General features: G+C 43.3%; 4 protein-coding genes across 4 annotated transcripts; 1 reads left to right on the plus strand and 3 right to left on the minus strand. All coding sequences in view use genetic code 11, as the record gives it.

The window, feature by feature from the left end:
- Positions 1–3,782: 3,782 nt before the first annotated feature.
- EGR_06765 (GA-binding protein alpha chain) lies at positions 3,783–9,311 on the minus strand (the record flags this gene model as incomplete). Its single annotated transcript, XM_024496014.1, has 10 exons — positions 3,783–4,517; positions 4,644–5,095; positions 5,171–5,365; positions 5,826–6,081; positions 6,175–6,606; positions 7,954–8,130; positions 8,203–8,340; positions 8,973–9,044; positions 9,085–9,150; positions 9,234–9,311. 10 exons carry the CDS (start codon positions 9,309–9,311, stop codon positions 3,783–3,785), a joined length of 2,601 nt encoding a protein of 866 aa, XP_024349554.1.
- A 3,444-nt stretch (positions 9,312–12,755) lies between these two features.
- EGR_06766 (Serum response factor) lies at positions 12,756–13,511 on the plus strand (the record flags this gene model as incomplete). Its single annotated transcript, XM_024496015.1, has 1 exon — positions 12,756–13,511. The coding sequence occupies one exon, from the start codon at positions 12,756–12,758 to the stop codon at positions 13,509–13,511; it is 756 nt and encodes a 251-aa protein (XP_024349555.1).
- Positions 13,512–14,054: 543 nt separating this feature from the next.
- Positions 14,055–15,574, minus strand: EGR_06767 (Zinc finger protein 622; the record flags this gene model as incomplete). Its single annotated transcript, XM_024496016.1, has 4 exons — positions 14,055–14,426; positions 14,552–15,140; positions 15,217–15,320; positions 15,368–15,574. The coding sequence occupies 4 exons, from the start codon at positions 15,572–15,574 to the stop codon at positions 14,055–14,057; spliced, it is 1,272 nt and encodes a 423-aa protein (XP_024349556.1).
- A 2,563-nt stretch (positions 15,575–18,137) lies between these two features.
- EGR_06768 (Cyclic nucleotide-gated cation channel alpha-3) lies at positions 18,138–25,392 on the minus strand (the record flags this gene model as incomplete). The annotated part of the gene is made up of 4 exons (XM_024496017.1): positions 18,138–18,925; positions 19,148–19,465; positions 21,282–21,575; positions 24,207–25,392. 4 exons carry the CDS (start codon positions 25,390–25,392, stop codon positions 18,138–18,140), a joined length of 2,586 nt encoding a protein of 861 aa, XP_024349557.1.
- Between the last annotated feature and the right edge of the window lie 1,192 nt (positions 25,393–26,584).

Genomic DNA, 26,584 nt, shown 5'->3' on the forward strand with positions numbered 1-26,584 from the left:
AAAGGATTAAGCGCAGCTCCAAGACTTTTTTACCAGATGTGATGGATGACCAGCTAGTACATGCCAATGTAATAAACGGGGTAGATTTATTTGTCACTACACTTTCTGTACCTAGAGCATAAGATGAGCGTTGCTTTGTGATGAAAATGACCTGTCACTATTTACACGAGCTGATTATATTAATCATTAGCTACTTTCTTTATTTATTCATATAACCTCTTACATCGGTAGTCACCCACCTATTAGGATCGAATGATTAAATCTCCTGAAAGTGCAACAGATTTTATTAACGGTAAATCACTGGATGTTTCTTACTACTATATTTGTAAATCGTCATACTAAAATGGCCTTACGAAATGCTTTCGCATCCCTATGGGTAGGACAAAACCATTCGTCTCTATTATTTCAGTGCAGCTAGAAACATTTTCAAATTTTTCCGTATTTTGGGAACAAGTGAATGAGGGTAGCTGAATTCACTACTTTCAAACGCCCCTCATGTGCCTGAGTAAATTTCAAGGAATAAGTTGCATGATAAAATGAAAATCCTCAATCATTTGCAAACATTGAGCATTTTTAGCCAGTCCCGTTGATGATGCATAGAACTGTCTGCATTAATTTATATCTTTTTCTATGAGAAATAGCGCTTCAATGGTTCCAGTTTGGGTTGAAAGTCAATTTACAAAGGCAAAACCATCAAATAAAAGTGGCGTTTCAGGCAGTAATGAGACACTCCTACAATTATAACGTAACTCGGGGACAGGCAGTTTACCATCTCGGATGAGTATAAAAGGAAAGACTTCTTGCCAGATGTCACAGAATCACAAGCCGAACGTGGAAATCATTGCGTTGTTGGGGAAGCAGATATGATCATTTTGTCAAGCACCAGCACTGTAGCATTCACAGAATTCATTGTTCCCATCTTCATCTTTCTTATCCAAAGCCTACCCTTCCTTTATGGCCTGAGTAAATGCAAAAATTACACATGATTCGACAGAAGTTTGCCAAATTTCAGAGTGGTCAAATCGTTGTTATGGGCAAGGATGCAATCTGTAATTGCGCCGACGAGAAGCAATCGAATTAGACTTCTTCGTCCATTGTGACTCCTTCCTGCTTTTCTTTTTTGCACTTAAGACTAGCCAGCAGAGCAAACTATACACCTTTTCAGGTATTATTTAAATTTGCAGTGAGGACGTACGTCCTGTATGTTTCCACTTATATCATCGCAGCGCAGAGCCCATTGCTAGTGCAGTTTGGCCTGCACTAGTCCGCGGCCAGCGAGCGTAAATCCAACAGCACTGTTGACCTAGTGGATGGTGGTTTTGGAGACTGAATCTGTGAAGATTTCCCACAGAAACGAACTTAGCCTAGCTTGGCAACCGGTATCGGCAGTGAACTAATAAATGTCACGCAATCCAAGTGCAATTTTAGGGTGTATAACAGGGAGGCCGCAACTTCCTTGTTGGTTGCCCAGGTGTATTTTTTGTATGTTCTCATTATGTAGGGTTTTATGCATTGGCAACACTGGAATCCTGTGTAAAAGTAATTGGATATAAAATTTCTGCACGACTTAGTCCAAAATGTCAACTACCAATTCTTGTGGAAAGAATGCACTTGGTGGGCACAATCTCACCTTTATCGCCGAGAGCGCTGTTTTAATGAGAGCAAATTCTTCTCTGAAAGGAGTTGTTCATGTGCGGGAGACATTTATACTGAACTAACAAAAGTTGAGTGACCCTGACGTCTGATTACAGTAGCCATAGCAAAATGGAAGTAACAAACCCGAAAAATTACTGCCGTATCAGCAACGTAACGGTCCATCAGGCTTTGGGGAAGTTAAGTGAAAATGTTGGATACATCTGGGCTCCTTTTTATGGTCTCTCGCTATTTGTTAAGGAAAGAGCGCACGCCTAAACCTTTAAGTACTCATCCTCACTACTGTCATTGTGAAGATTTTTCTCCAGGCGAGAGCCATTCAAAGGCGTTGGGTAATGCAACCTGCTTTGAAATGGAGGTATAGGGGCACTGAAAACTCCTTGTCTTTTAAAGAAAAGTATTTTCCGACACCCTCTTAAATCCACTTTACCCCAAAAAGCCCCAAAAGCCCAATATCAAGAGCCACATACTTGGACCTTTCGTGGTTTATCACTAGTTAGTCTGGCGATCGCAACACAACAACGTCTGCATTAATTCGGCTTTTTCCTGTGGGGCATCCACTAGCTTCTAACAGTACCCAGGCAATGAATCCTCTTGTCCATAGTGCATCATACCGTTCTGGGATGAAATTGAATATCCACAACTGGAAGCGCCGAGGACGATATTTGAAAGAAGGGCTTAGCTTTGTGACATTATGACTCTTGAGTCCACACAATTTGCCCACCATCATGATGTCCTAACTCGTTTGCTTGGAGAGACGTAAAATCAGTTTTTTGCATGGCATTTATTGACTGTGGAGTTAATAAATAGGGCAACAACCCTCAGCGGAAGTCGTCACAAAGTACCCGATTGGCGTCAAGTTTAGTAATCTACTAAGGACAATGATTCTGGAAACGCCCACAAACGACCCGATCCTACCAATGTCAGCGGGTAGAGCGCAGACAGAGTGGCGGTGTCTCAGCTCAGGCCGGCCGGACTAAACGGTAACTTGCAACTTACACAATGACAGGATCTGATCAGTGACAGAAACATCCAGCCATAGTTGGCCGAGGATTTCAACAAAGTGCTGGTTTATCAAGCTCCTTGGCTCCGACAGATGGGATGGCATTTCTCATCGGAGATTGCCTTCGTCTCATCACTGGAGCTACCAAATTTAACAATCAATTTATTCTTTGCCTCGTAAAACGTGGACTATGGCGGTGGCAACACGATGTTAGCTTTCATTCCACACAAAGTAGCCGTCCACTCTCAGCAAACGTCAAAGTCCATCGAGAGGAGGTAAGAAAGGCCACTGCAGTGGATGACTGGGTCTGCGGAGGTCGACTGCATTTCGCAAGACCATGACAGAGGCGAATGGAAGACGCTGAGGTGGTTTCACAATGAGAAGTGGTATGGAGAATACCCACGTTCAGTCTGCAGCGATATTCCCGGACGAAGTTTCCGCACCGCAGTTGTATAATTCGGAATGAATGAATGCCGTTGAATTGTCACTAAACTTCGCGGTTGGGTAACCTTCAGTTGAAAACTAACGTGCTGGACGGTGGTGAAGATTAAACAAGACAAACTAAGGATAATGCTCAAGGCAGGACGGAGGTTGTGACAGGATAAAAGTGTGCTGCCAATCACAAGAAGTTCTATTCAAACGAACTCCAGTGGACAAAACTGTCCGGCATGTATGTTGGCGCAGGTAATGACAAAACTCCACCTACACCCACTTCAGGTGTGTTAGACTTCACCGGCCATTCCATCTCCATGGTTGCAGTCATCATTCCACCCTCGAAAGAGAGTGGTCCAAACTCAGGCGGCAGAGGATTTTAGAGCTAGACTGTAAAATACTGTTGGCGACAGGGGGAAATGTTCCAAGGAAATTTCCTACTGCTGCTGACTGAAAAACAAAAAGACAAGCACAAAGAAAAACACGCCTTGTACTCAGACAATAGAAGCGTTGTTTCTACAATTCACAAAATCATGACAAACACTGATGTACGCATCACCAAGGTATATAAAACGTACTAATTTTGTGTGAGTTAAAGCAGGGAAAATGGAGTACAGGTGATAATTTGATAAGACTGGAGAGAAAGGGGGAGAGGGAGAGCTCATTTATGTACAAATATATCAAAACACATGTATTACTTCTTGCGACTCTTCTGCTCAGCAATTTTGCAACATTCGTCAGCTTCCATCCTGAGGACGGCAGTTACCTTGTCAATATCATCGACACCGCAGTATTCAAAGGAGTCATCATCCTCATCTTCATCCACTTCCTCAATCACTTCTCCCTCCTCCTCAGGTCTGGAGAAATGCGGACTCACGTCCACTTCGGCGGAAGTCGAGTCAGACTCCATGCTGTCTAAAATGGTCGGCATGGACGAGGGCATAAGCCTCAACCGCATCGGAGAGGAGCAACCGAACCAGGCTTCTCCATCCACCATTGTTCGTTTTCGACTGATTTCTAAATCACCGTTTCTAAAGTTCACACCGTGCTTCTCTGCACAGAAACACACAAGCTCATGAAGCTCGCCAGCGGAGTAACCCATGAGAGTTTTTAGGTCACAGATAAATTTGTAGCAGAAGCGTTTGCTCTGCACCTTTGCGATCATATCCCCATCGTAATAGTAACGCAAAGCTCGTGAGAGCTTCTCGTAATTCATTGCCGGTTTGTTCTTGCGCTGACCCCACATCGCCGCCACCCGTTCGGGGTTGGCAAGCATGAACTCGCCGTCCCTGTTCACCCAGTGGATGGCGTCCTGGTGGCGCCAATCAGTGAGGAGATCCAACAAGAATTGCCACAGATGAACCTGGCAACCACTACCGGCCGCGGACGACTGAGCGCCTCCTCCCCCTCCAAGCGCAACGGAGGGCATCTAAGGGCGAAAGCCATAATTCCCTTGTCATTGCCATTTTTTGTCAAATTGACACTAGCACGAAGCTAATTCAGTCCAAGTAAGCATACTCTTTACAGCATTTGCTATGATAAAATCAAAACTCACGGTTATGGTGCCTGAGTCGTGATGATGGGGAGGTGAGAGGGCCGATACAACCCGATATTTCCTCACACTATTAGGAGCACCACTACCGTCAACCGACAGAGAGGGAAATGGGGAATAAATGCGCTCCTCTGTACGGAAGGCTGCGACGGCGGCGGCGTCAGTGTTACCAGTTGAAGTCACAGGAACAACGGAAGAATTTCTATCACTGGTGCCATAGAAACTGCTCCCATGAGCAGTAAAACCGGCCTGTGTGGGTGTAGGCACGGAAGTGAAGTAGGAGGAGGAGGTTGAGACGGGGGAGGAAGAGGCAAGACGTCCATAGGAGAGCTGTACACTAGGAGCAGAGGGTTGACTGATACGCGACTGAAAACCTCCGCCGTTGAGACGCAGGTTACTTGTGAGGGGAAGGGAGGGCGAGAAGACGGCTCCATTCAGACCTGTTATGCCGTTGGCTAAAAGGTAGCAAAGAATTCGGTAAGTCGCTGCAGGTGCGCATAATTGGGCGGGAGAAATAGGACGGTTCGTACCGGTGCCACCGGGGAAACGAGTAATCACAGTGCTGCCATTAGTTGTGGAATAGGCGGAGGACGAGGGACCATTGGAAGCGTACTCTCCACCACCGTTGCGGGAGCTGCGAACCCGCGATCTGCCCATCTGACGGTAGACGCGCTGAGAATTCTGCGGTACCGTGTACGGTTGTACTTGCGGTTTGTAGGGAACACCTTAAAGGGATACTTTTACTTATTTACTCTTAGTAGACACACATTTCAAAGTGAATTAGTGATGAAACAAAAAAAAGTACAATTTAAGTGAAACTACGCAAGTTTTGGGTTCAAAAACAGCGACGAGCAATTCGCTTACTTTTAGCCTAGCCCAACCTAATCCCGTTACTTTTCTAAATATCATCAAAGACCTAACATAAACTTTGAAAACTCATTAATTGAAGAAGTTTATGAAGTATAAAAATGATCCTAACATAAAATGCATTCACTATTTTAGAATGAAAAACCTATGCATCTTTCAACTTCTTTTTTCAAAAATACGACGCATAAAACCAAACGTTAAGCCGACAACACTTTCACATTTCTCGAAAAATTTCCCTTGTGTTTGGACTAACTGCTAAACGTTCGGCGCTTTAAGCGCCAAAAAGGTGAACAAGCGTGTCAAATTACTGAGACTCACAGACTTCGCGACAATTCTTGAGCAATTCGAAGTGAGTGAAAAAGGCCACGTTGGGAGTGGCTGTTGAGCCGGAGAAGTTAAATCGTGCGGAGAGGTCAGTAAGTGAAAGGCCCAGCAGGTCCTCGCCTAGCAGACCTTCAAAGGCCCTGGCTAATTTACCACCATCACCTCCCCCGTTAGCGTGGTGATGGGAGCTGGTGGAACCGTTATTCACCAGTTTGAATTGCTTCAAAGCCCAGTTTATCCACATCACCACCTGGACACATAGATTTAAATAGGGAACAAAAGGCAAAATTTGCGGTTCCGTTGACAACAAAAGGGTGAAAAGGAGGCGGAAGCGAAGCTTTACCTGCGTTGCATTCCATTGGCCGGGATCGCTCGGAATGCTGTTCATCCTCATAAGCCGATGGTAGTGCTCGTCGATGGTCCATTTGCCACCGACATCGTTACCACCGCCAGCAAGACGCTCCATTATGACAGCGTAACTTGAGCCATACTGGGAGGTGCCAACGCGTGGTGTGGAGTAAAAACTCGATGGCAGCGCTACAGAACTTTGGTTGACAACGCTGTTGGAGGCGGTGGTGGTAGAAAAGCGCTCCATGTTCTCGATGGCTCTGTTAGCGGCATTGAATGCCTCGAAAACGGCACTGGATGAGATAAACCTGGACTCCTGACCTGTGGAAGACCCCTCGGAGTTAAGGGTACCATCGGATCTGACGTTTGAATGTGATAAAGCTGATGACATGCCGTTTAGGCTTGTCGCCGCGTTGGAACGATGTGACTGTGCGAAGGGAAATACATAAGACATTTAATAAGCCCCTGTTGGAGGACACTGCTAAGAAACATTTCATAAAACAAACAATATTTAACACTCAGTGTAGAATGAGAATGCAAATGCATTTCCCGAATTAAAATGTTTTGTTAAAATTCGTTAGTCACTAAGTTCAGTTCTATGCAAACAAGTGTTTCTGTAAACACTATTATAAAAACTATTCAGCTCCAGATCACTTAATATGCTGTCGAAGAATCCACGTTATCAATCGAAATAGTGTTTAGCTTGAATTATCATTCCACCAACACCATAGTGAATTTTAATTGCAGAAATTGTGAGAGGCTTTATAACATTCCCCGTTTCGGTCGTTCAACATGATAGGTAAAATTTTAAAAATACAGTTCTCAATAAAGGCTGTTTAACATTAGTCTTGCAGTATTAAAAAACTGAGGCGATAAAATAACTTCGAAATGCCGAACTGCCAAGTCGATAAATCAGCTTTTATAGCCAGGCAGAACTTGCTTGACAATGTAAGAAACCACTAAAGCAAGACCCAAAACCACAGATTCTCCAAACGAAAGCTTTCGGGAGACAAAAACTGGCCACGTCATGATTGGTGGAGGGTTCAATTGATAATTGGTAGATGCAAAATGTGCTAAATGAAAACAATCTGGAATGAAATACACGAGGTTTGAGTTTCGAGGTCTTAGTTGAAAGTAGCCAACAAGCAATAGCCACCGCACCAAAGCTAATTTGATTACCCGCCCAAAAATGAACACAAGCGACTTAATGAAACGCCGATTGCATCTATTAAGTGTTGGTAACACATAACTTTCCCACGTAGAAGGGATTACTACCATAAGAGAGCGGCAATGCGACCAGACACGTGCAAACGAAAAATAACACTACCTTGTCTGATTGGTATAAGAGCAATAACCTATGCGCATCGGTCATAACTTAGATTAATTCAGTGATGATGCAACTAGCTTTATTTACGGAGGAAACCGACAAGGTATCACCGACGTTTTCCACGTCCAACTCAAGAAGGAGCGAAGCAGAAAATCGAATGGGGAAGTATTGACGTCTAAAGCGTTCGTCACTATTAATAATTAAATTAACAGCTGTAGTAAATGAGTACGATTAGCAAGTCTCTTTGAAAAAGCCAATGATAAAGCGAGTCAAAAAAAAAACAAATTTGCCCTTCTGATTAACATGGCTAACCGGAATAATGCTCAAATACAACTAGTGTGGTTTTCGTAGCAGCACATTATCAGAAACGCAGTTGTAACGGAAATAATAAAATCGACACGCTGAACACCACACAAGAATGAAAAAACGCAAGAAAACAAATGCTACCTGGCCAACACCACCCTCACTCATTCTATTTTTGTTATTAAGGGCTGGAGATTCTGTACAATCCACTTCGGCATCAGGAGAAAGAATGTCGACAACATTTAGTCGGGTGAACCGATAGGACGATATATGGGTGGGCATGGACTTAATTTCCAGTAGCAGTTGGACCATTCCGCTGGGCTGTATACAATGAGCAGATAGTGGCCAGTTTCCGTGAAGCTACAAAGGTGGACGAAAATAAGGACCACCTACCCGAATACGGTCATTGAGGTAATACTGACAATCTTTGAGATCGAGACCAAAACGACGTTGAAGAATGCAGGCAATTTCATTAAGAGTACGATCAAGTGAGACAATAAGACTTATTCGTTTGTGTGAGCTACTGGCAGCCTTTGCAAAGCGAGAACCGGAATGACTTGGTCGGTTTGAGTTCACCATGGATGAATCAGAACTATTCCTCAATTTAAAAATACGGGACATTTCCAACAACTATCAGCAGGATCAAACGTGCTCAGGATGAATGAGTCATAAAATCAGGGAATATTTGTGAATTTCGGGGGAATCGGTTGTAACCGCAAGCAAAAAAACGTGTTAAACAAAGTAAACTTATGCAAAGTTCTTGAATGACTTTGGATTAGCGAAGGGGTCTCGAACAGACTGCAAATAACAACCAGTACATAAAATGGCGTCACGTTTATTCAAGCTAAGCGCTTGGCTAGCATAAAGGGGCAAGTAGATACGAAATTGATACAAACTATCTAAGGTTACAGCATATAGTAACCTATTTTGAGAAAGAGAGTAAGTTGGATATTAAAAAGTAAAAAACCGAGAAAAAAATAAAAATTTGCCGGTGGATTTTTTGATGGGATTACGACTTGACATATGAACCTAGAACATTCCTGTGTGGTACAGAGCTACAGTTACAGCAATCTTCATTTGCTACTAATTCTCAGGAATCCATCTTTTTTAATCAGACAGAACTTGCTATGCATTAGAGATATTCGTAGCCCCCCAAAACTTACCTGAAGTCGAAAGAAGACATAAAACCCGGGCAGATGTATTTTCGACTTAGAATAGGGCTTAGGACTGCTGCTCTAAACGAATGTTAGCCAAACACTTAGCCTATTACATAACCTCTATTCTATTTTGAGCGTCGTCTGCGGTGTTCTCCTTTTCAACTATAACTAAGTGATCAGTGCTCTAAGAAAAAAAACATGCATGATCCAACCATAACATGTATCAAATTCCTATAAAAGTGAGATTATATTTTACCCTAAGGGCACCGTGGAGCGAGACTCCTCGGTCTCCGCTTTCCTTTTCCAAGCGTTCTTAGACAAGCCCGGTTGATTCGCATTGGACATCTTTATTAAAGGTGACAAGATGGATGGGGAAAATAAAATATTCAAGAAGGAGTGGAGCCGTTGTCGCTAGGTAAGGGAGAGGGCGATCCGGTCACAAGGTTCGGATTTCCTGATTGCCTCCTCCCCAAAAAGGCGCATTAAAACAACATAAGTATTACAGCACTGCTTCCATCCAGACATTCCTACTTGATCTGCAATTCTACCCTGCATAGGAACTGTAGTAGGGGACTGGAAATTCTGCGAATCGCTACGCGTATCCATAGCTAGTCATTACAGCAATAATATAAAAGCAGGGTCGTATAACAAAGGATTGAGTCTAACATGGTTAAGTGGGGATAGGGTTTCGTTTATACTACATTTTGGCTCTTCATTCTCATTTAAGTGCTGCCCATTTGCATCTATCTGGGTTCTTTCCAGCTAGCAGAGAAGTGGTGAAGGCGTAGCGCTTCCAGAGTCGTAAATAGCTTCCCTGTAGAACATAGGACTGAGCAGTTGCTTAAGGTAGACGTTATTTTCAGTCCTTTTATTATGGGCTGCCACAGCACTTTCTCCTACCCGCTAAGGTTAATCATTCAGTGGTTGAAATCAAAATGGATGTACTGTATGTTTCGATTTGCTTTCTGCTGCAACCACTACGGCATTACGCGACTTACCTGAAGATCAGAGAAGATAGGTGTTGCCCTAGTATATTAAGGCCAGCCCACCCGGGGGACGTACAAAAGCGACGCCCAGAACTGGACCGTTACCAAGGCCGCGAGTTAAACAATGAACGTAATAAAATACTAAACAGTTACTTAAATAATTCAGCTGACCATTTTCGAACAAAAAGCACAATGGATTCAGGAAAATAACGCCTCAAGGAGTGAATTGTCTACCTTATTTGGGACTGAATAATCAACTCAACCATATATAGTGTATTGCCTTGAGCCTTCGCCGAAGTTTTCCTAAGGCACATCATAAAAGCTATTTTCCTGCATAGTCCCTTTCTTCTTTTAAGCTTCAGCTCAGGCTCTCTCCTTCCGAAACTCCTACGTCGGCCACCACAGAATTGTTGATGTTTTGAAAAACACTCCTCCAACCGGCAACGTTTGTCGCCGAATTTTCTGGTATTCCTGAGTCCTCTCTGCGATTACGCCGTTTCCAGAGTTTTGCCCTATTTGTGAAATAAAAGGCGAAGTGGACTTTTAGCGACCTCATTATGCTCAAGACTAGCATTTTCAATGCCACCGTCTGATCGTGAGGAAATTAATTGGCTCAACAGCAGGGCCATCAGGTAGAAGACAAGATTTCAAGCAGTTTTATGGAGCCAGTGTTTTGCATCTAGTCCTCCATGCCACGCTATTTCAATTTCAATGCCGCCTAGCCACCTACCACCTGTCTGGGTTTCATTCAGCTAGTAGAGACGCATACGCCTCTATAATGGACTTTTTGAAAAGATCCAAGTTTAGTTTCAATCCGGTCTTTAATAGCATTTGTTGGAGAGCCCAAGACTGCAGTAAGTATGAAAGCAGACATCATTTTAACCCCTCTAATAGAGGTTGCCACGGATTCGCTCTCCGTGGCAGATACCCTTCTTCTCTCGCGCTAATGTGTGGTATTTAGTTACGGACACTTAAGCTTTTGGTAGAACTAACTTGAAGCGGTCACCGAGTAGCATCCAGAGTTTTCATCAAAGTTGCATATATTATTAAACATATTACTCCTATAGAAGTGCTAAGATAATGTTAGCGTGCCCAATCAGTAATTATATTGTACGTTGCTGGAAAGGCCACTGTTTTCTGTTACACCTGCAACGGCCTCGTCGAATGCTTCACTACTCGCTGGAATCCAGTACCATGGCTAACTAGATTAAGCCTTCTTTATGCGGAGTTGGCTCTACTGAAAAAGAAGTTACGGAGTGTTCTGGCGGTGTTTGATCCAGCACCTTGACTTTCTACCATTTGTGGGGTTCATCCTACATTGAATGCATTTAACCTCAAACACAAAACTTACTAGTCCCACACTTTCCCCTGTACGCCTGTATAAAAAATCACGAATGCATTTGGACTTCACTGTTTGCAGCAGGTGGAGCGACATGAAAGGAGTGGATGAAGTTAATACATGTTGATGACTTTCCTCCTTCCACCTTACAATTCATCGCCATTACCCCAATTAGAATTTCAAACATGTCTCCTGCATAAACTGCTTACTCGTGTACGTCAAAAGTCACCCTCAGTTGGTCCATCGCGCATCCACCGCATGCACACATTGCGTATTGTGCAACCTCCCGTACCTTCAACAAATTACACCCATTGATGCCTATAGTCCAAATAATTTTTGTGCCTTAATAATACTATTTTCTCTACGGTGGAATGAGGCAAATTGCATCCTGGTAGATGATTCTGGGGGCACCGTATAGGACACATATTTTATCTCATGGGAAGTTAGGAGCAAATGTGTAAAGCTTTAGAACCGTTCAAATTCGCAGCGAATGTAGAATTAAGTGCCAAATTTTTGAAAAGAACCTTGAACTAGAAGCCTTCTAAAGCTTCCTAAGGGAAAAGCTGCCATAATTATTATTCACTAAGGTTTTTTGAATTAAGCGCAACAGGTAACCTCAATCTAAACTTCTGCTTTTGCAGGATTTGGCTGAAATTATTGTCTTTATTTTTACCATATAGCAAAATTTTATGAAGTGTTAAAATGTGGGTTTGGACAGTTTGGGTCGACCCAATATAGGACCACGCTTATCGATTTAGGTGGCTCTAGCGGTCTCATTTGTGTTGTCGCGTTTAATCAGTTCGTTTCGTTTACTCAGTTTGCCACAACACTTCATACAAGAACTGTATGTTTTTTATTAGATTGTGCCGCATTTATTATATATTTGGGAAACTTGCCTTGTAATTTTGTTCGCATACCACGTCCAACAATATTGCATTGCTTATTGTTCGATAGCTATGTGGGTGTGCTGCGAATTCTTATTGGGGAGTAACGCAGTTACGCCCTATCTTAGCGATATATTTTTCTAGTTGGGGGTTTTGTCATGATTTTTACAAGAAATTTTACTCACCCGCGTTTGGAGCCTTCTTTTGCATAACAGCAGGGTTTAAATGTTTTGAATCATGCATATGAAGTTGTGATTTTGATTTAGTTTGTTTGATTTTAGTCTCAAGGATGTAATTACATAATGTGAAAGCTATGATTAAATTTAGTGCATAGTTAGAATTGGGAAGTCGGGTTAAAGAGTAGGAGCACATTTAGTAGAGCTTTTTTTCTCCCGGAAATGGAAATTGCTTTCCAGTTTTGCTTTGCTTTACTTTTAGCTATTTTCGAAATTTCCCACTTGGGAATAGGGGACTGTTTCAGTTCTCTGTTTTTTAAGATTTAATGTTAAGTAGTCAAACGCTTTATCAGTGGAGTGTCAATACTTTGTTGTTAGTTTTGCAGCTCAGTTCTTGCGCTCGGATGGCGGACATCAAGTTTTTCTCAGAAAATCCAGCTGACGACATCTTTACTGATGATGAAGATGTGGATTCCTCATTTAATCAGTCCTTCCCTTCCCAACCGCATGCGTCCTCCACCAATGGCGATATCCCTTTAAAACGCCGTAAACTAACTCGGGGCAAGCAGAAGATTCCTATCTCTTTCATGCAAGACCGCGTGCGACGTTGCTCAACCTTTTCAAAACGCAAAACCGGTCTCATGAAGAAGGCCTTCGAGTTAGCTGAGCTCACAGGAGCCGAGGTGCTTCTTCTTGTCGCCTCGGAGACCAACCATGTGTACACATTTACGACAAACCGTTTGAAGGCCATCATCGACTCGGACCAGGGGAGGGAGTTGATTCAGTCGTGTCTTGGATCGCGTGGCCAAACCACCACGTCTTCACCATCATTGCCAGCCCCGCCATCAGCCTCGGCACAACTGCAACCCGCCCAATCTCGTGACGAGGAGAGCGACGGGCAAGGTGATGGTCGACCGTCACCGACGGAGGCGGAACCCCAGACGCTTTCAATTCAGATGATTGATGGCACGTTGCTCCACTTACCAGTCACCTTCCCTGGCGGCTCAGATCTGGTGTTGCCCTTTCTACCCACCGGCGATGCGCGTTCGCGGTCAGTGGCAGGTAAAGCCGTCGCTCCGCCACCGTGCTTAACTGTTGCCAACGGTGAGAACCAACCTCAACTCCCGACAACGACCGAGGAAAAGCCGGCGGCGCAATAACACCCACTTCCCCTTTATAACTTGTAATTTTACTTTGAATGAATCAAGTCTATTCGTTCTTCACGTTTACGCCTCTTCCTGACGAGGTTTCTCTGGAATGCGTCAAAGTGAGCCCTCAATGACAAAAGAGCTTTTTAACATTTTCTTTTATCCATTTGACAATCGACATCTGAAAGGGCACAACGACCTATGCGACCACATTGAGGAAGCAGAGAAAGAGGATCCTCTGCAACAGTAACCACAAAGATCGGTAGGTTGGTCACGTCAACAGTAGAGCATGAGTTCCCGAATCATCGCCACTTTGTCTGAGAAAAACATCCGCTGAGGCAAAAGTTCATCCGCACTCGCTCTACACGCAACCCTTGAGGTCGTAGTGCAGCGAGCATCAACTAAGGTCAGAAATCTGGCCTCTACATGTGTAAAACAACGGTTGAGTTGAACACAGCGTATTTTGAGCTATGGAGTAGAGGTTACCAACCAAGAAAAAGTAATCTGTATCAAAACATGCACAACAGTGAAGGGATGACGATGTTTGCATCGGTCTCAATACTGACGTCGAAAGTGTCCACGCAGAACGTAGTTTCCACGCATGCCCAGCTTAAGGTCGTCTTTGCTCGACTTGATCCACTTCAACATCTGCTGAAGGGCTTCCATGCGCGAGACGCCTGGAGCGCCGTAGGAGGTGTTTGCCAAGTCGCCACATCGCCTTATCGTTTCTATGGCGGAAAGCCGACGTCCACCAACACCTTCACTGCCTGTCGTTAGAGCAAGGCGTTTCCGACGCTCCGCCACCTCAGAGAGGTAAGACCCAACATTCTGTCGGTATACTGTCTGATAATACCGTCTGTGTCCCATAAAACCTCCCGTTGGCAGTCGAACTTCGTAAGCCTCCTCACCTCCCTCTACATTATCAGGCTGAAGTGGGGATTGCATGGACCAGAGGGTTAGCAATGAGTGCAGTAATTCAAATAGGAAAGAGTAATGCAAAGCAATACAATAAGATGTAAATGTCAAAGCGCTTATAAGTTTAAGCAAATTACCAAAACGACCGTTCTGTTGGCCCGATCAAGGGTGTAAAATTGACTGTATAGCTCTCCCCCAACACGGGCGATTGGAGGCAAAGATTGCCCTCTCTTCTTTTCGTCCTCTCCTACTGTCTCAGCAACTGCCAGTGCCACAACGACAGGATCCTCCTCACCGACATAAAGAAAGTTGTGCTGCTTATCAACCATGTGCATCCGCACTGCTTTTAGGGCCTCTTGGCGCAACTGCGAGAGTGAACGCTTGTGTCTATTTGTCCGCCGACCGTTGAACTTTCGACCGCAACCAAGACAAGCAAACTCTTCTCCCACCAAACGACCCAATTCGGTGAGCAGACCGTGTGCGTTCACTAACTTGTCAGAAAAGGGCAACACAAAATTATGCGCCTCCTTCATGTGGCGTAGCACACGAGACTCGGGTTTTAGAGAATTTGCGAAGGAGACACTACAAAAGAGGCATGCACCGACCGGCAAAGGTTGTCCCAAATTCTCCTCCCCATTAACTGTTTCAACATCGGTGCTGTTAACGCGTTCAGTGTCCGAGTCTTTCATGTTTGTCACGCCAGCTTCTTCCTGTTCATCGTACTTCCTGTAGGCACAACATCAACTTAAGCATTCGTGACTGTAGCCAATAAAGGCAATGAAAGTTAATCAAGTAAACCTACTGCTCAAATTCTCTCAATCTGGCCTTATGCTGCCGTGATCGGACGTGATTCTCATATGACTTGTTAGAGTTGAAAGTTTTCCTGCATGACTCACAATGGAGGTTCTGAAGAATAAAACGCGGTAACAACAACAAACTATATGCTACCAAACCTTTTTATCTTGTGGAATACTATCTGAACCACTTGCACCAACTGAATCAAGCAGCTCGTGTTTCTTCTGGAATTGAGCTTCGGACAACGGCGCCAGGGAGGCGATGGCACGCTTTAGGTTATATATGTGCCATTCCGAACGCAGATGAATCCTCAGCTCGGTGTCTTGAACATCAGCTTGACAAGTATGACAACGTCGAGCACTCATTCCTCTAAAAAGAACGATGCAATAAGCCAATAAATCAGGCAGGAAAAAACCGTTTGCTCTAATTACAATCGACTGTTAACTAGCAAGTACAGTGCAGATGAGTCAAAGCTGCACCAAATTCTATGCATCGCATTCGAATTAAAAGATGGCCATGAACCCCTCAGAAGAAAATAGTTCTCACAACAATATAGGCAAAAAAGAGAGATTAGAGCGCTCAATAATGTAGGAAAAAACCAGTTTATATGCGTATACAACAACTACAGGTATCCAGCCCACGCACAGTAAACACCACGCAGGAAAGGTGAAGTGCCGAACCCAATGTTTGAAACTGGCACACCGAATTCCGCTTTCGAAATTGCTTTAAATACTGAAGTAAAGCGTATATGTAGGAAACAATAAAAATCTTATAACATTTTCTCACTATTTTGCTCGCAGAAATTAGATAGCGGATCATGCAAACCCAGTGAATTCTTCTATTATTTTGGCATTTGGTAATATTATACTTCGTATTTTAACTTGTGGTATTGTATCTTGTACTTCTGTTGTCCCTATTTCAAACAAATTGGATGTTTTGTTGTTTGCGTTAAAATTTGTCTACCTACGCAAGCTCTTCAGTCACCCTGTCTCTTACCTCCGCTTAAATGCGTGGTAATATAGACATGCCTCTTGGCTAAAAATTTTTCCGTACCCTAGTGACAAGCGTTTTCTTTAGGTCCTACACATCCCATATTAGCTATAGAGAAGGTTAAAGGCTTAATAGTGGGGGAGACATTAAATATGAAGGCTTTATCTTCTGCACATAGAATAGAGTGGCATGGGAAGGAAATGCAATTGACGATAGAGAACGAGCCTGAGTTGCTAAAATTAAAGCGAAATAAAAGTAAGTCACTGCAATGGGTGGTGTCCTCCGCGTTTGTAGTCACGCTTCTGGTTGAGGATTTTGAGGCGAAATATAACTGTCTCCTCAAAACAGCCTTGGAAAGACTAAGCAGGAATCTTGCCAAACCGAGAAAGTTACCCCTTGGTGAACCAAATGGTGTAGGTCTTGTTTAGGCTCTCGCATATCGCATTCTTCGCAAGTCGGATTGCACCTTGAAAAGGTCCATTTGTGAGATGGTGCTAAAGGATGTGCTGCGAGCCGCATATTTCACCACTTTTCGACACAACAATTTGTTTTTAATTTTTACCAATTGGCCTGCAGTAAGCCTTTTTCCAAGACTTTTGTAATTTGTTAAAACTCCACCCCACCATATTAAGTGCTACTGTAACTCAAAAAAAATTCAAAATTTTTCAAAAGCGGATGTCAACTCATTCCCTCTATTGAAAGCCCCCCTCATATTTTGGATGTGCATAGTGAAAAGCTTCCTTCTACGGCTTCTAGATTTCGTAATTGGTTGATAAGGTCGAGCTCGTTCCTCACCTGTTTTTTTGTTCATCACTGTAACCAAAACAGCGTCCCATTTCTACCCCAAGGCTGTAATGTATCGCGTCAGTACATAAGAAAACCTCATTGTTGGTGTACGGATGGGATGAAAGGCTATGGAAACCCCCGCGAAGTCATTCAGTGGGACAAACTGCAATGGGTAAGCCGAGGTGCCTGAGCAGTTTATACTGGGTCAAAATGGATATTAAAATGCGTAAATTTAGTACAAAGGCTAAAGACGATGATATTCTGGTATTAATTTACTCTTTGACCCTGGCATTTTGTCAAGTTAGCCCTGACTTCCATTTCTGCGGTTTTTCGAACTCCGCCACTGCACAAAAATCCTTGATGAAATCCGCACCAACACTTTGATAAAACACTGCTAAATTAATTGAAAAGGAAAACCTAGAAGCAAAATATTTATAGGTAAGTAAAAGTAATATCTCCCGGAATTTATTCTTATCGGGGAAATTGGAAATGAAATTTTGATCGTGGTGAGGTCTACGGGTGTTGAATTAGTGTAAGACATAGCGAATTTTTGACAGAATTTCTACCCAATAGGTTCAAAAGCTACTTTTTCGGAATTCCAAACTAATCTTATTAAAAATCTCCTTTTGTATGCTAGAAATTGAGCTGAAACATAGTGCATTTACCATAAGAGATGACGATCAAACGAGTATTTTTGAGTGGAATTGGCACATACTATTTATCTGCACCAAATTTGTTCGAGTTATTAGTAACTTTAAACTTATCTTCTCATCGCAATGCTTGTTACAAAAGGCTGAACTGTGGACTTTAGAAGAGAAATAGAATATCGGTCCACGAAGAGGATATCTTTAGGGTGAACTTAACCACGGAGTTAAAGGTACCTGCTAACGAAAGTTTTAGCTGGCTATAATATAAAACAAGCCTTGTGAGCCCCTGAGTGGCATACATTTCTGCTTTTATTGTCCCATTTGTTCAATAATGCTACTTCCAGATATCTCGGTCTTACTTTTTTTCCAGACCTGGCTCGTGTGTAGCACACACATACGCATATTTATGTAGATGTTTGTTTGTTCGTATGCATGCACCAGTCATGTGAGTGTTTTTTAGTATTTGGATACAAAAAACAAATGTATTTGCATTTCCCATTCCCAGTCATACGGTCGGTCGGTCACTCGCTTCAGACGGTCCCACGGCCTGCCGCAGACACATCGAGAGCACTCGATTTTCCGATTCAAGTGAAGCTACACGTTGCTGGAGCTCGAGAAGCAGGTTCAGCTGAGCGGAGTGCGCCAAAGAGGGTGATGCCGAAGTGGAGCCGCAGCCGGAGCCCGAAGCGGAGGTGGACGTGGAGGCATTGAAGAGGTGATTGGTTGCTTCAGGCAACTGCAACCGAGTCTGACTCTGCTCCTCCCCTTGAATGTCCTCGGGGATGCTGAACTCCACTGGGAGCTGTTTCAGGTCAGACTCAAGATTTGGCCGTCCCACTGGTGTGGCAGCCCTTTCAAAACGAATCTGTGGAATAGGATTGTTTGTGGCCTCGGTTGGAAGGAAGATTGACGTGGTTGGAACTTCTTCACCCGGATTGTGTATTGAACGAAGAACTGCTGAGGTGATGGTTCGACGTTGAGTCTGTGTAACTGGTTCCACAGTCTCACCGTAGTTGCATTGAAGGGAGAATTGACGGTGGAGAATTGGAGCAGTTCTTGTAGAACAGCTTCGATCCAAAGATGTGTGACGATCACAGACAGCGTGACTGTTACACGGTAGGTATGACGAGTTCATAGAAAGTGCAGATCGACGTCGTTTTAGACCTAATCGACTGGATGGCGGAAGCGGTGGTGGTAATTGAAGTGGCAGAGTCAAAGGAAAAGGCGATCGCCGAGAAACAGACGACGCCGATGAGACACTTCGTTGTGGACGTCTGTGTAACTCCACTTCACCTGGAATGGATAGTCAAGTATGTGTGAGTCTTGAAGTAGCTTTTTTTGCAACAAGTTCGAGGATGAGAGGGTATGGAAAATTCTCGAGCTCGGAAAGAGAAGCACCATTTCTGAGATTACAAGCAGGATCAGCTTGGGGAATTGACGGTACATTGCCTATGTCAGATTAATCATTACTTAAAATGTTTTACTCATGCAAAGGACTACTTTGGATAAACACACCATCACAATTTTCACCAGACTGAATTGGACTTCTGCGGGAGCTGAGTCGATCAAAAGCGACCTTCTCCAGTTTTCGTTTGGCCGATGGATAGTCATTTAACACATTCCACAGGTCCTCCTTCGAGAGGCAGAAGAGATCGGAGTAACCGATGGAGCGCACAGACGCGGTGCGTCGGTTGCCCACGTTACCCATGTTGAGGATGGAAATCTCACCAAAGTAACTGCCAGGACCGAGAGTGGCTAGAATGGTAGCCTCGTCGGCGGCGAGGACATCCAATTTGCCTTGGCTCACAAAGAACATCTCCCGCCCAATTTCACCTGAAGAAATGTGCTGCAGTTAGGAGAAGCCATCCTGGATCGTGGGTTCTTTACCGAAAGAGGTTGCATGATCCCCTCCTCGGAGTTATTGCGCCTTGAATATGAGCATGGAAGGCATCCCCAGATTGATACTGACCTAGCTTAAGGTTTTCCGATTCGTGATAACCTTTCCCTTCATTTTTTCCTTCAAATTTTGAACTTTAAATGCTGATATTCGTGTAGATGACCTCTAACTGCCAAGAGAGGAGGGGCGTTTGATTAAGTGAGGGGAGAATTGAAGAGGATGATGTCAGTAGTGCAAGGGGCGATTTTTACGCCTCCGCCCATGGAATCCTGGAACTGATTCGCGTTGTTTTTCCTGATGCACCGCAGTCACTCCTCCTTCCCTATCGATGCCATTAAGGGATAATTGTCGTAGCTAAAAATAGGCTTCAAGAATAAGGAAGTAGGCTGGTCGAAGTACAGGCTAGAGACAGCACCCAGTGTAGCCAGTGACTGACTCGTACATTGTAGTCTCATTACACCATCTCGAGTTTATTTAAACGTTTTTTTCTTCACTCTCAACTTCTTTTGATAATTGTAAAACACGGAGGAGGCTGTGGACGTCTTTTTCTTTATCAAAATTTCGTTTCCACATCCTCTATGAACCAACCTGTCTTCAATGAACACCTTCATGAAGTTGCGGTAATTGTGTGATGATGAAAAAATATTCCAAAAGGAAAACTCCCATTGAAAATGATTGACTGGTTATTGAAAGTGAATGGGGAAAGAGGCCCCAAAAAGGGGGCAATTCAACTTAAAACTGATGACTGTACTCACGAATGCTGGTCAATGTGACCAGACAACTGTATGTCAAACCCAAGAGTCAGTTTAATAGCAAATTTTAATTGTTTGGAAGTAAAAGTGGCATACCTGGCCGTAGTGGGGGCGAATACAATTGTGAAAAACTACTGGATTAACCCTAGGTTTTGGTGAGGGGCAGATTTGTGCCTCGACCATCGTTCCTTCGCCTACGGGCTGGCCTCCGGCCAATGCCATGCGATGAGGATGAAGCTCAAAAGAGGAGAGGAGCCATGTAATATGTTGTTGGTTTGTTTTTTTTTTAACTCTCGGTTTGGATAAAAAGGCCCGATTGGATCTTGGCTACTATTTCCTCTCGGTTTTTGATAAAGGGTCTCGTTGTGTCGTGGCCATTGTACCTTCGCCGAGCAGGCTGGCCTCCGGGCCATAGCAGTAGCCCCAGCCACCTTTGTATGTTGAATGTATACATTCTGCCCCAGTTTTATGTCTTCTTGCATCATCAGGGAAATCTCAGGGCGCTACACAATGGCATTAACGAGAGTACAACCAACCACGCAGTTTCGTAGGCACGCCAAAATGTGGTTTTAAAGGTTAGAAAATACGGCAAAGCATTACTGAATTTCGCAATCAATTTCATTTGTTTTGAAGACATTTACAATTGCATTTAGAGTGCAGTATTTGTGGCTGAAGAGGTGGTCAGCATGGCAGGAAAATGATCCTTCCAAGAGTCACCACAAGGGGTGAAAAGGGAGATCGTCACAGCGATACCAGGCATTCACCACACCACTTCAATGCTGACAGCTGACAAAATGGGAATTGAAGTATCCAACGTAAGTAATCTTTTCAAAAATCAGCCATTGGGGCGACTAAATCCACCTATTTCCTGCATTACTTTTCCTATACGTTAATTCTGGTGATTGAGAAAAAGTGACTACTGGCGGAAGTGTTCTCTCCACCAGAGGCCGAAACAACATTGGTCAGCTGTTCTAAATATGCAGGAAAAGAAGGAACAAACCTTTTCGGCAGATAAAATCCCCGGGCGAGAAGAGCGCAGGACGAAGGCGAAGAACTAGGTCGAGGAGAAAGCCCTCCTCGGTGTCCTGGAACATGTCCACGCGTTTAAGCATGTCCAAGTGTACATGAATAGCCACTTCAGCCTTTAAGCGATCGGGTAAGTGCTTGAACACCCTCTGTTCGTCGGGAATGTGGCTCTGACGCCAGAGGTAGTCAAACCAGCACACTACACGCCGTTTCAATGTCTCCGGTGCCTTGCGTCTGACTAAATACATCCGAACTTCTGCCAATTGACCTAAAAATGTTTGTACTTGGATAATAATCATGGATTGTCCGACGTAGACAAGATGGCATGTCATGACAAATCAAGGCATGGATACAATTTAATAGCCCCAAAGACAAGTTCTTCATGCCGACAGGAGTGATCAAGCAAGAGGAAGGGAGGTGGAGATTGCATTGTGTGCTTTAATGTTTGAAGAATTAAGTAGATTTTGGATACAAAGGAGATATGTTACGCCATAAAAAAGAAAAATTCAAAGTGAATTATGCATACATATAACTTTGCATGATCATTTCGAAGGAAAACTGGAATCGCGTAAATATTTTGTCTAAGCACCGTAAAAATAATTACTTTTCCAGGCATTTTTACATCAAACAACTAAGTAGGCGCAGAGATGCAAAAATATGCTAAAATAAGCGTAAATATATCATATGAATGCAAAGGGAAGATCTGAGGGGATGGGAAGTTGGAGTTATTTTAAGAAAATAACAAGTCGTTTGAAAACTATTTACCGAGAAGTGTGCTAAAAATAAACTTGCTTTCAAGGCGCGCTTCTTTATTACTGCTAATAAAGAGAGCCCTTGAAGCCCTGGTGTGGTCTCCGACAGCGGTAGGGGTAAACAAACTCGATCCAAGTAAACAGCGGTTCCGAGTTAATTCGATAGATGTTGTACCGAAATCTCGTGTTTGTGTGTAGGTGTGTGTGTCCATAATGATTCATAGTGGAAGGTTTGCCAACCACCCCAATTTCCCCAATTTACGCATAATGGCTCCAAACAGAAGAATCAGATATTCAATGAAGCTGATGAATTTTGACAATCTCTTCATTTACGGCATTTAAGGCACCTTATTGCCGCAATGGTATCCCGTGTCCACATACCTCCTGCACCCTCCCCCCCGATCTTCCGTGCGTTAATGGCTATATTTGATTTAAGATAAATTCCTTATTTTATTACTAATACTGACTAGAAATTCAATCGTTCCAGCATAAACATTGAATTTTTGCATTTTACTGCTTTTAATTTTCATATATGGTGCTTGACCCTTATACACGAATTCTGCTTCAATTATACAAGTAGTTTCCTGGATGAACTATGGTCCTTTTTACACCAAAAATGCATTATCACTAAAGTAATTTTTGTGATTAAGTAAGACAAATGGCTCCTTGTTCCTTTCACTCTTCCCTTTTGATTTATTTTCTCTGTCCTCTACCTATGGATGCGGAAATGTGTAGAAACTTGCTCAGTCTCTATCCGAAAATGGGTATGTTCGACAATAGAATCGGTGTAAAAACTAGAAAAGGGAGGGAAAGAAAATGAGGGGTGGTACATTTCCTTTTTATCTATTCTGCATGTGGATGAAGTCAGAGAAAAAATTGCTACTTTATACGAGCAACCTTATAAAAGACTTTAGTTAAGGTAGCACTAGATTTAATATTTTTTACACAAGTAAAAGCAGTTCATATTAGTTCAGGAGATGTTGCTTTATAAATGTTTAAATTAGTAATAAGGAAATGCCACATCAACCTTAGGAAGTGGGTACATTTAAATCTAACATATTATCTCGGAAGACAGAACAAGGATGACTACTCGCTCCACAATTGATTATAACTCTGATTACAGTTGTAAAGCTAATTTAAAATATAAAATGAAGTTAAAACACCCAGAACCTGTATAATTACCTGAACCTTTGATATTTGCTCCATAAAAGACAATAAATCGAGGTGCAATTACCATTTTATGGAGTCCACTCTCGGACAGCGAGTTGTGCTCGTCATTTTGAATGCAACTGGGAAAAGCTGATACTATTTCTGTCTAAAGTTCACCCAAACAATACTTAACTTGTCCCGAAATCAAAACTTCTAACAGTGCAGCGTATGGGACAGAGTCATATTTACCTTCTTAGTTTGACTGACTGTTTTTTATTCCGTTTTGATCAAATAATGGCGCAATACTTGTGGGATTTTCGTAATAATAACGCTCAACTACTTGTTTTCATTTTTTAGCATTAGACTAACCAGGAAATCTTGATTTACTCTAAGAGCAAGAGGAAATGTCCTCATTTGTGTAGGTTAAATCAATTATGTATTAAAGTCTGCAAAATCAATTTTATCCTTATAGTACCAAGTGGTAGTACTGACTTACCTTCAAATATCAGCACAGTATTATTTAACTTCTTCGGAAGGAATGTAACTTTATTACTGGTACATGTCATATTTCTCCTCAGGACATCTAATATTAGAAAAATCCTCGCCCTGTCAATCCCGGTGCAAGAGACATTGCCATTTCAATGTTGTTGACGTTAGTGCCAATGTCATTAATTGTGCCAAATTTTGTCAGTGCAGTGCCAGCTTAGTGCAAAAAAAATAACGCTCATAAATCCTGCACAATCGGAGAATTAACAATGCAGGAAGCTTCTCTCTCCTATTTGCCACCGGGAAATCCTCATAAACTTACATTTGTCTCAGGTTCATATAAAATACAAATTTTTATACTGATGAAAACTTTCTACTTCCACCATTGTAGGGGACTTTCTTTTTTGCTGGAAGAGAAACTTGGCATTTGAATTAGTTATTTCATTAGCGGTGCTTCCTACTGGGTCACGCGATACAATGAGAGCATTTTCGAGTTACTGGGCGCAACTTACGTCGAAATTCATTCTCATTGACACGAGCATTAGCAACTAGCATATTCACATTCGCAATCAAGCTCGTGATGATGGCGATTCCAGTCAGTCCTTCAAATATAAGTAAAGCGTAGAGTTGCCATGCGTTTGTTGTTTCTTTGAGTTGGGGTTCTTTTTGAAGGGTTAGACAGAGCAAACTGTCATAGACGGAGTGCACGTAGGTCTCTAAGACATCACCCGTTGAGTTGTAGTGGAAGCCGAGAGATCGCATTGCACACTGGTAGAAACACGCATTCCAGTGCAGTCCGGTTAGGGTAATTATGATCCACCCAAAAGTGCGGAAGAAATTTGGATGGACAGTGCGTCGTTGAGCCATGTCAATGCTTTCAAAGAGCTTGTAGATTTTAACAAATCGCAAAATGCGCAGAAGCGACACAACGCCCACCGAAATGTATAGTAGGTCCAGGGGCAAAATACACAGACAGTTGAGATAAAAGCGCATTGAGTTAAGGTAGTGCTGTCTGGATTTGCGGGGGTCCTTTTGAAGGATTCCATTCTCCAGGTAGGCTATACGAAATCCCAGTAGAAGGTCGAGGAGATAGAGACCGTCTGCAGTGTAATCCAGTGTGAACCATACAGAGGCGGTCGCACTTGTGACTTCAGCAAATGCAAAACGGAAGGGGATGATCCACATGTTGTAGAGGCATGCTACACAGACCACCCACGACCAGAAGAAAATACAACTACCATCTGGTGCTAGAATGCAAACCGACTTGGAGGCCTTCTCCATACTCGTCAGCAAGCCTACACCTTCCTCTCCTGAAATATTTCGGGATGAATCAACTTGATGGCCGGTCTTCAAGCCGCTCGGAGATGAATGTTTGACCTCCTCGTCGAAGAGACTGCGTGGCGGTGCTCCACTATAGCTATGCCACCGAACACCTTCAGCATCCTGGTGGGCATCCATGAGTCGATGGTCACTCATTGCTGGACGCAGACGCGCGGACATGCTTCCATTGCGGCTGTCTGCACTACCAACATTACCTCCACCACTGAGATTGATGTCAGAGTTGGTGTCACTGGACGATCGACGCGGCAGACTGACGTTAAGACGCAGGCACGAGGAGGTCTCCTTGAAGGTACTCAATGCTGTGTTTGCACCTAGCGAGGGGATGCACTGAGAGGTTTGAACGGGATGCGAGGGCATAGGCTAGTGGATCTGTGCCATGGCCTTGTGTTCGTATTTCTGCCAATGCTGCTGTTGCTTCTGCTGCTCCTGCCGCTGTCGCTACGACTTGTCAGTGAACACGTTTTGCCCACAACATCTGATTGGCCGACCAGCGCACCAATGGCCGCGTAGCATCTACGTACGTATCCAATTGGCGTTTAAGGGGTAAAATTACCCCTTAGGGAGGACTAAGTTACCTTTCTTCAATTCGACGCTAACCCTTCTCCCCATCATTAATGTAAATTGGCACTGTACCACTGTGACACAAACCTCAGCAGCAAAGTCGATGCCAATGGTCACAAGTACCAAGGTCACTTACCCGACCCGAGCCCAGCCCCCTCAGGGCACTTTGCTTATTTTGTTTTGTTCGAATAAATCATCTGCTTTTGTTCAGCAATGCAAAACAGCATATTCATTTATGTCGCCATGACAAAATGAAATGCTTCACCTGCATGATATAAACATTTTGCCCCGCACAAATGTATTTTACCATTGTTTCAACCCTGACGGATGATTTTATCAATCAGGCCAACATTTTGCTCCAAAATGGACACTAGCCTGATCTGTAGGCAAACCTTGCTAAAAAATATTTAATTTGGAATATACACAAGTTCTCGCAACGAAATTGTGGTGATTAGGAATTGGTTGGCCGTTAATGTATTCATTTAGAAGAGCAGTAAAGGAAGAAGCCCTTGAACCCTACAATTTGTAATGCAATAGAGGAGACCGAAACCCACTGAAGTGGTAGATGGGTAAATTTTCCCAACCCACCTTGAACTCTTTAGCTACCGCCACACTTGGAGTGTGGGGACCATCAAGACCCTCTTTTTAGGGAAGCAGTCATTTTAATTTGGGTTAACACTTTGACATTAGGTGTGTCGCGCAATCAAATGCGCGGTAAGATTTGTGTCGGTTTGCAAAATTTAAATTAATCCCCCTCTCCCAGTTTTGAGCTACTCTCTTTTAAGAGCATCAAAACGCAACGAAATTTCCTTTTTTTAATCATCCGACGCGGGAAGAAGACATCCCCCCGACTTTATTGGGGGAAAACAAGTCTCTTTCCAAAAATATTTGCAAAGGTATTTGACATGATGTTTACCTCCTAACAGCTATGCAGCACTCATGCTCTGCAACACTAAGAGTTGGGAAGAACCAGGCCATCACTGAAGGA

The sequence above is a fragment of the Echinococcus granulosus genome, assembly GCF_000524195.1.
Source record: "Echinococcus granulosus chromosome Unknown EG_S00063, whole genome shotgun sequence".
Taxonomy (NCBI): domain Eukaryota; kingdom Metazoa; phylum Platyhelminthes; class Cestoda; order Cyclophyllidea; family Taeniidae; genus Echinococcus; species Echinococcus granulosus.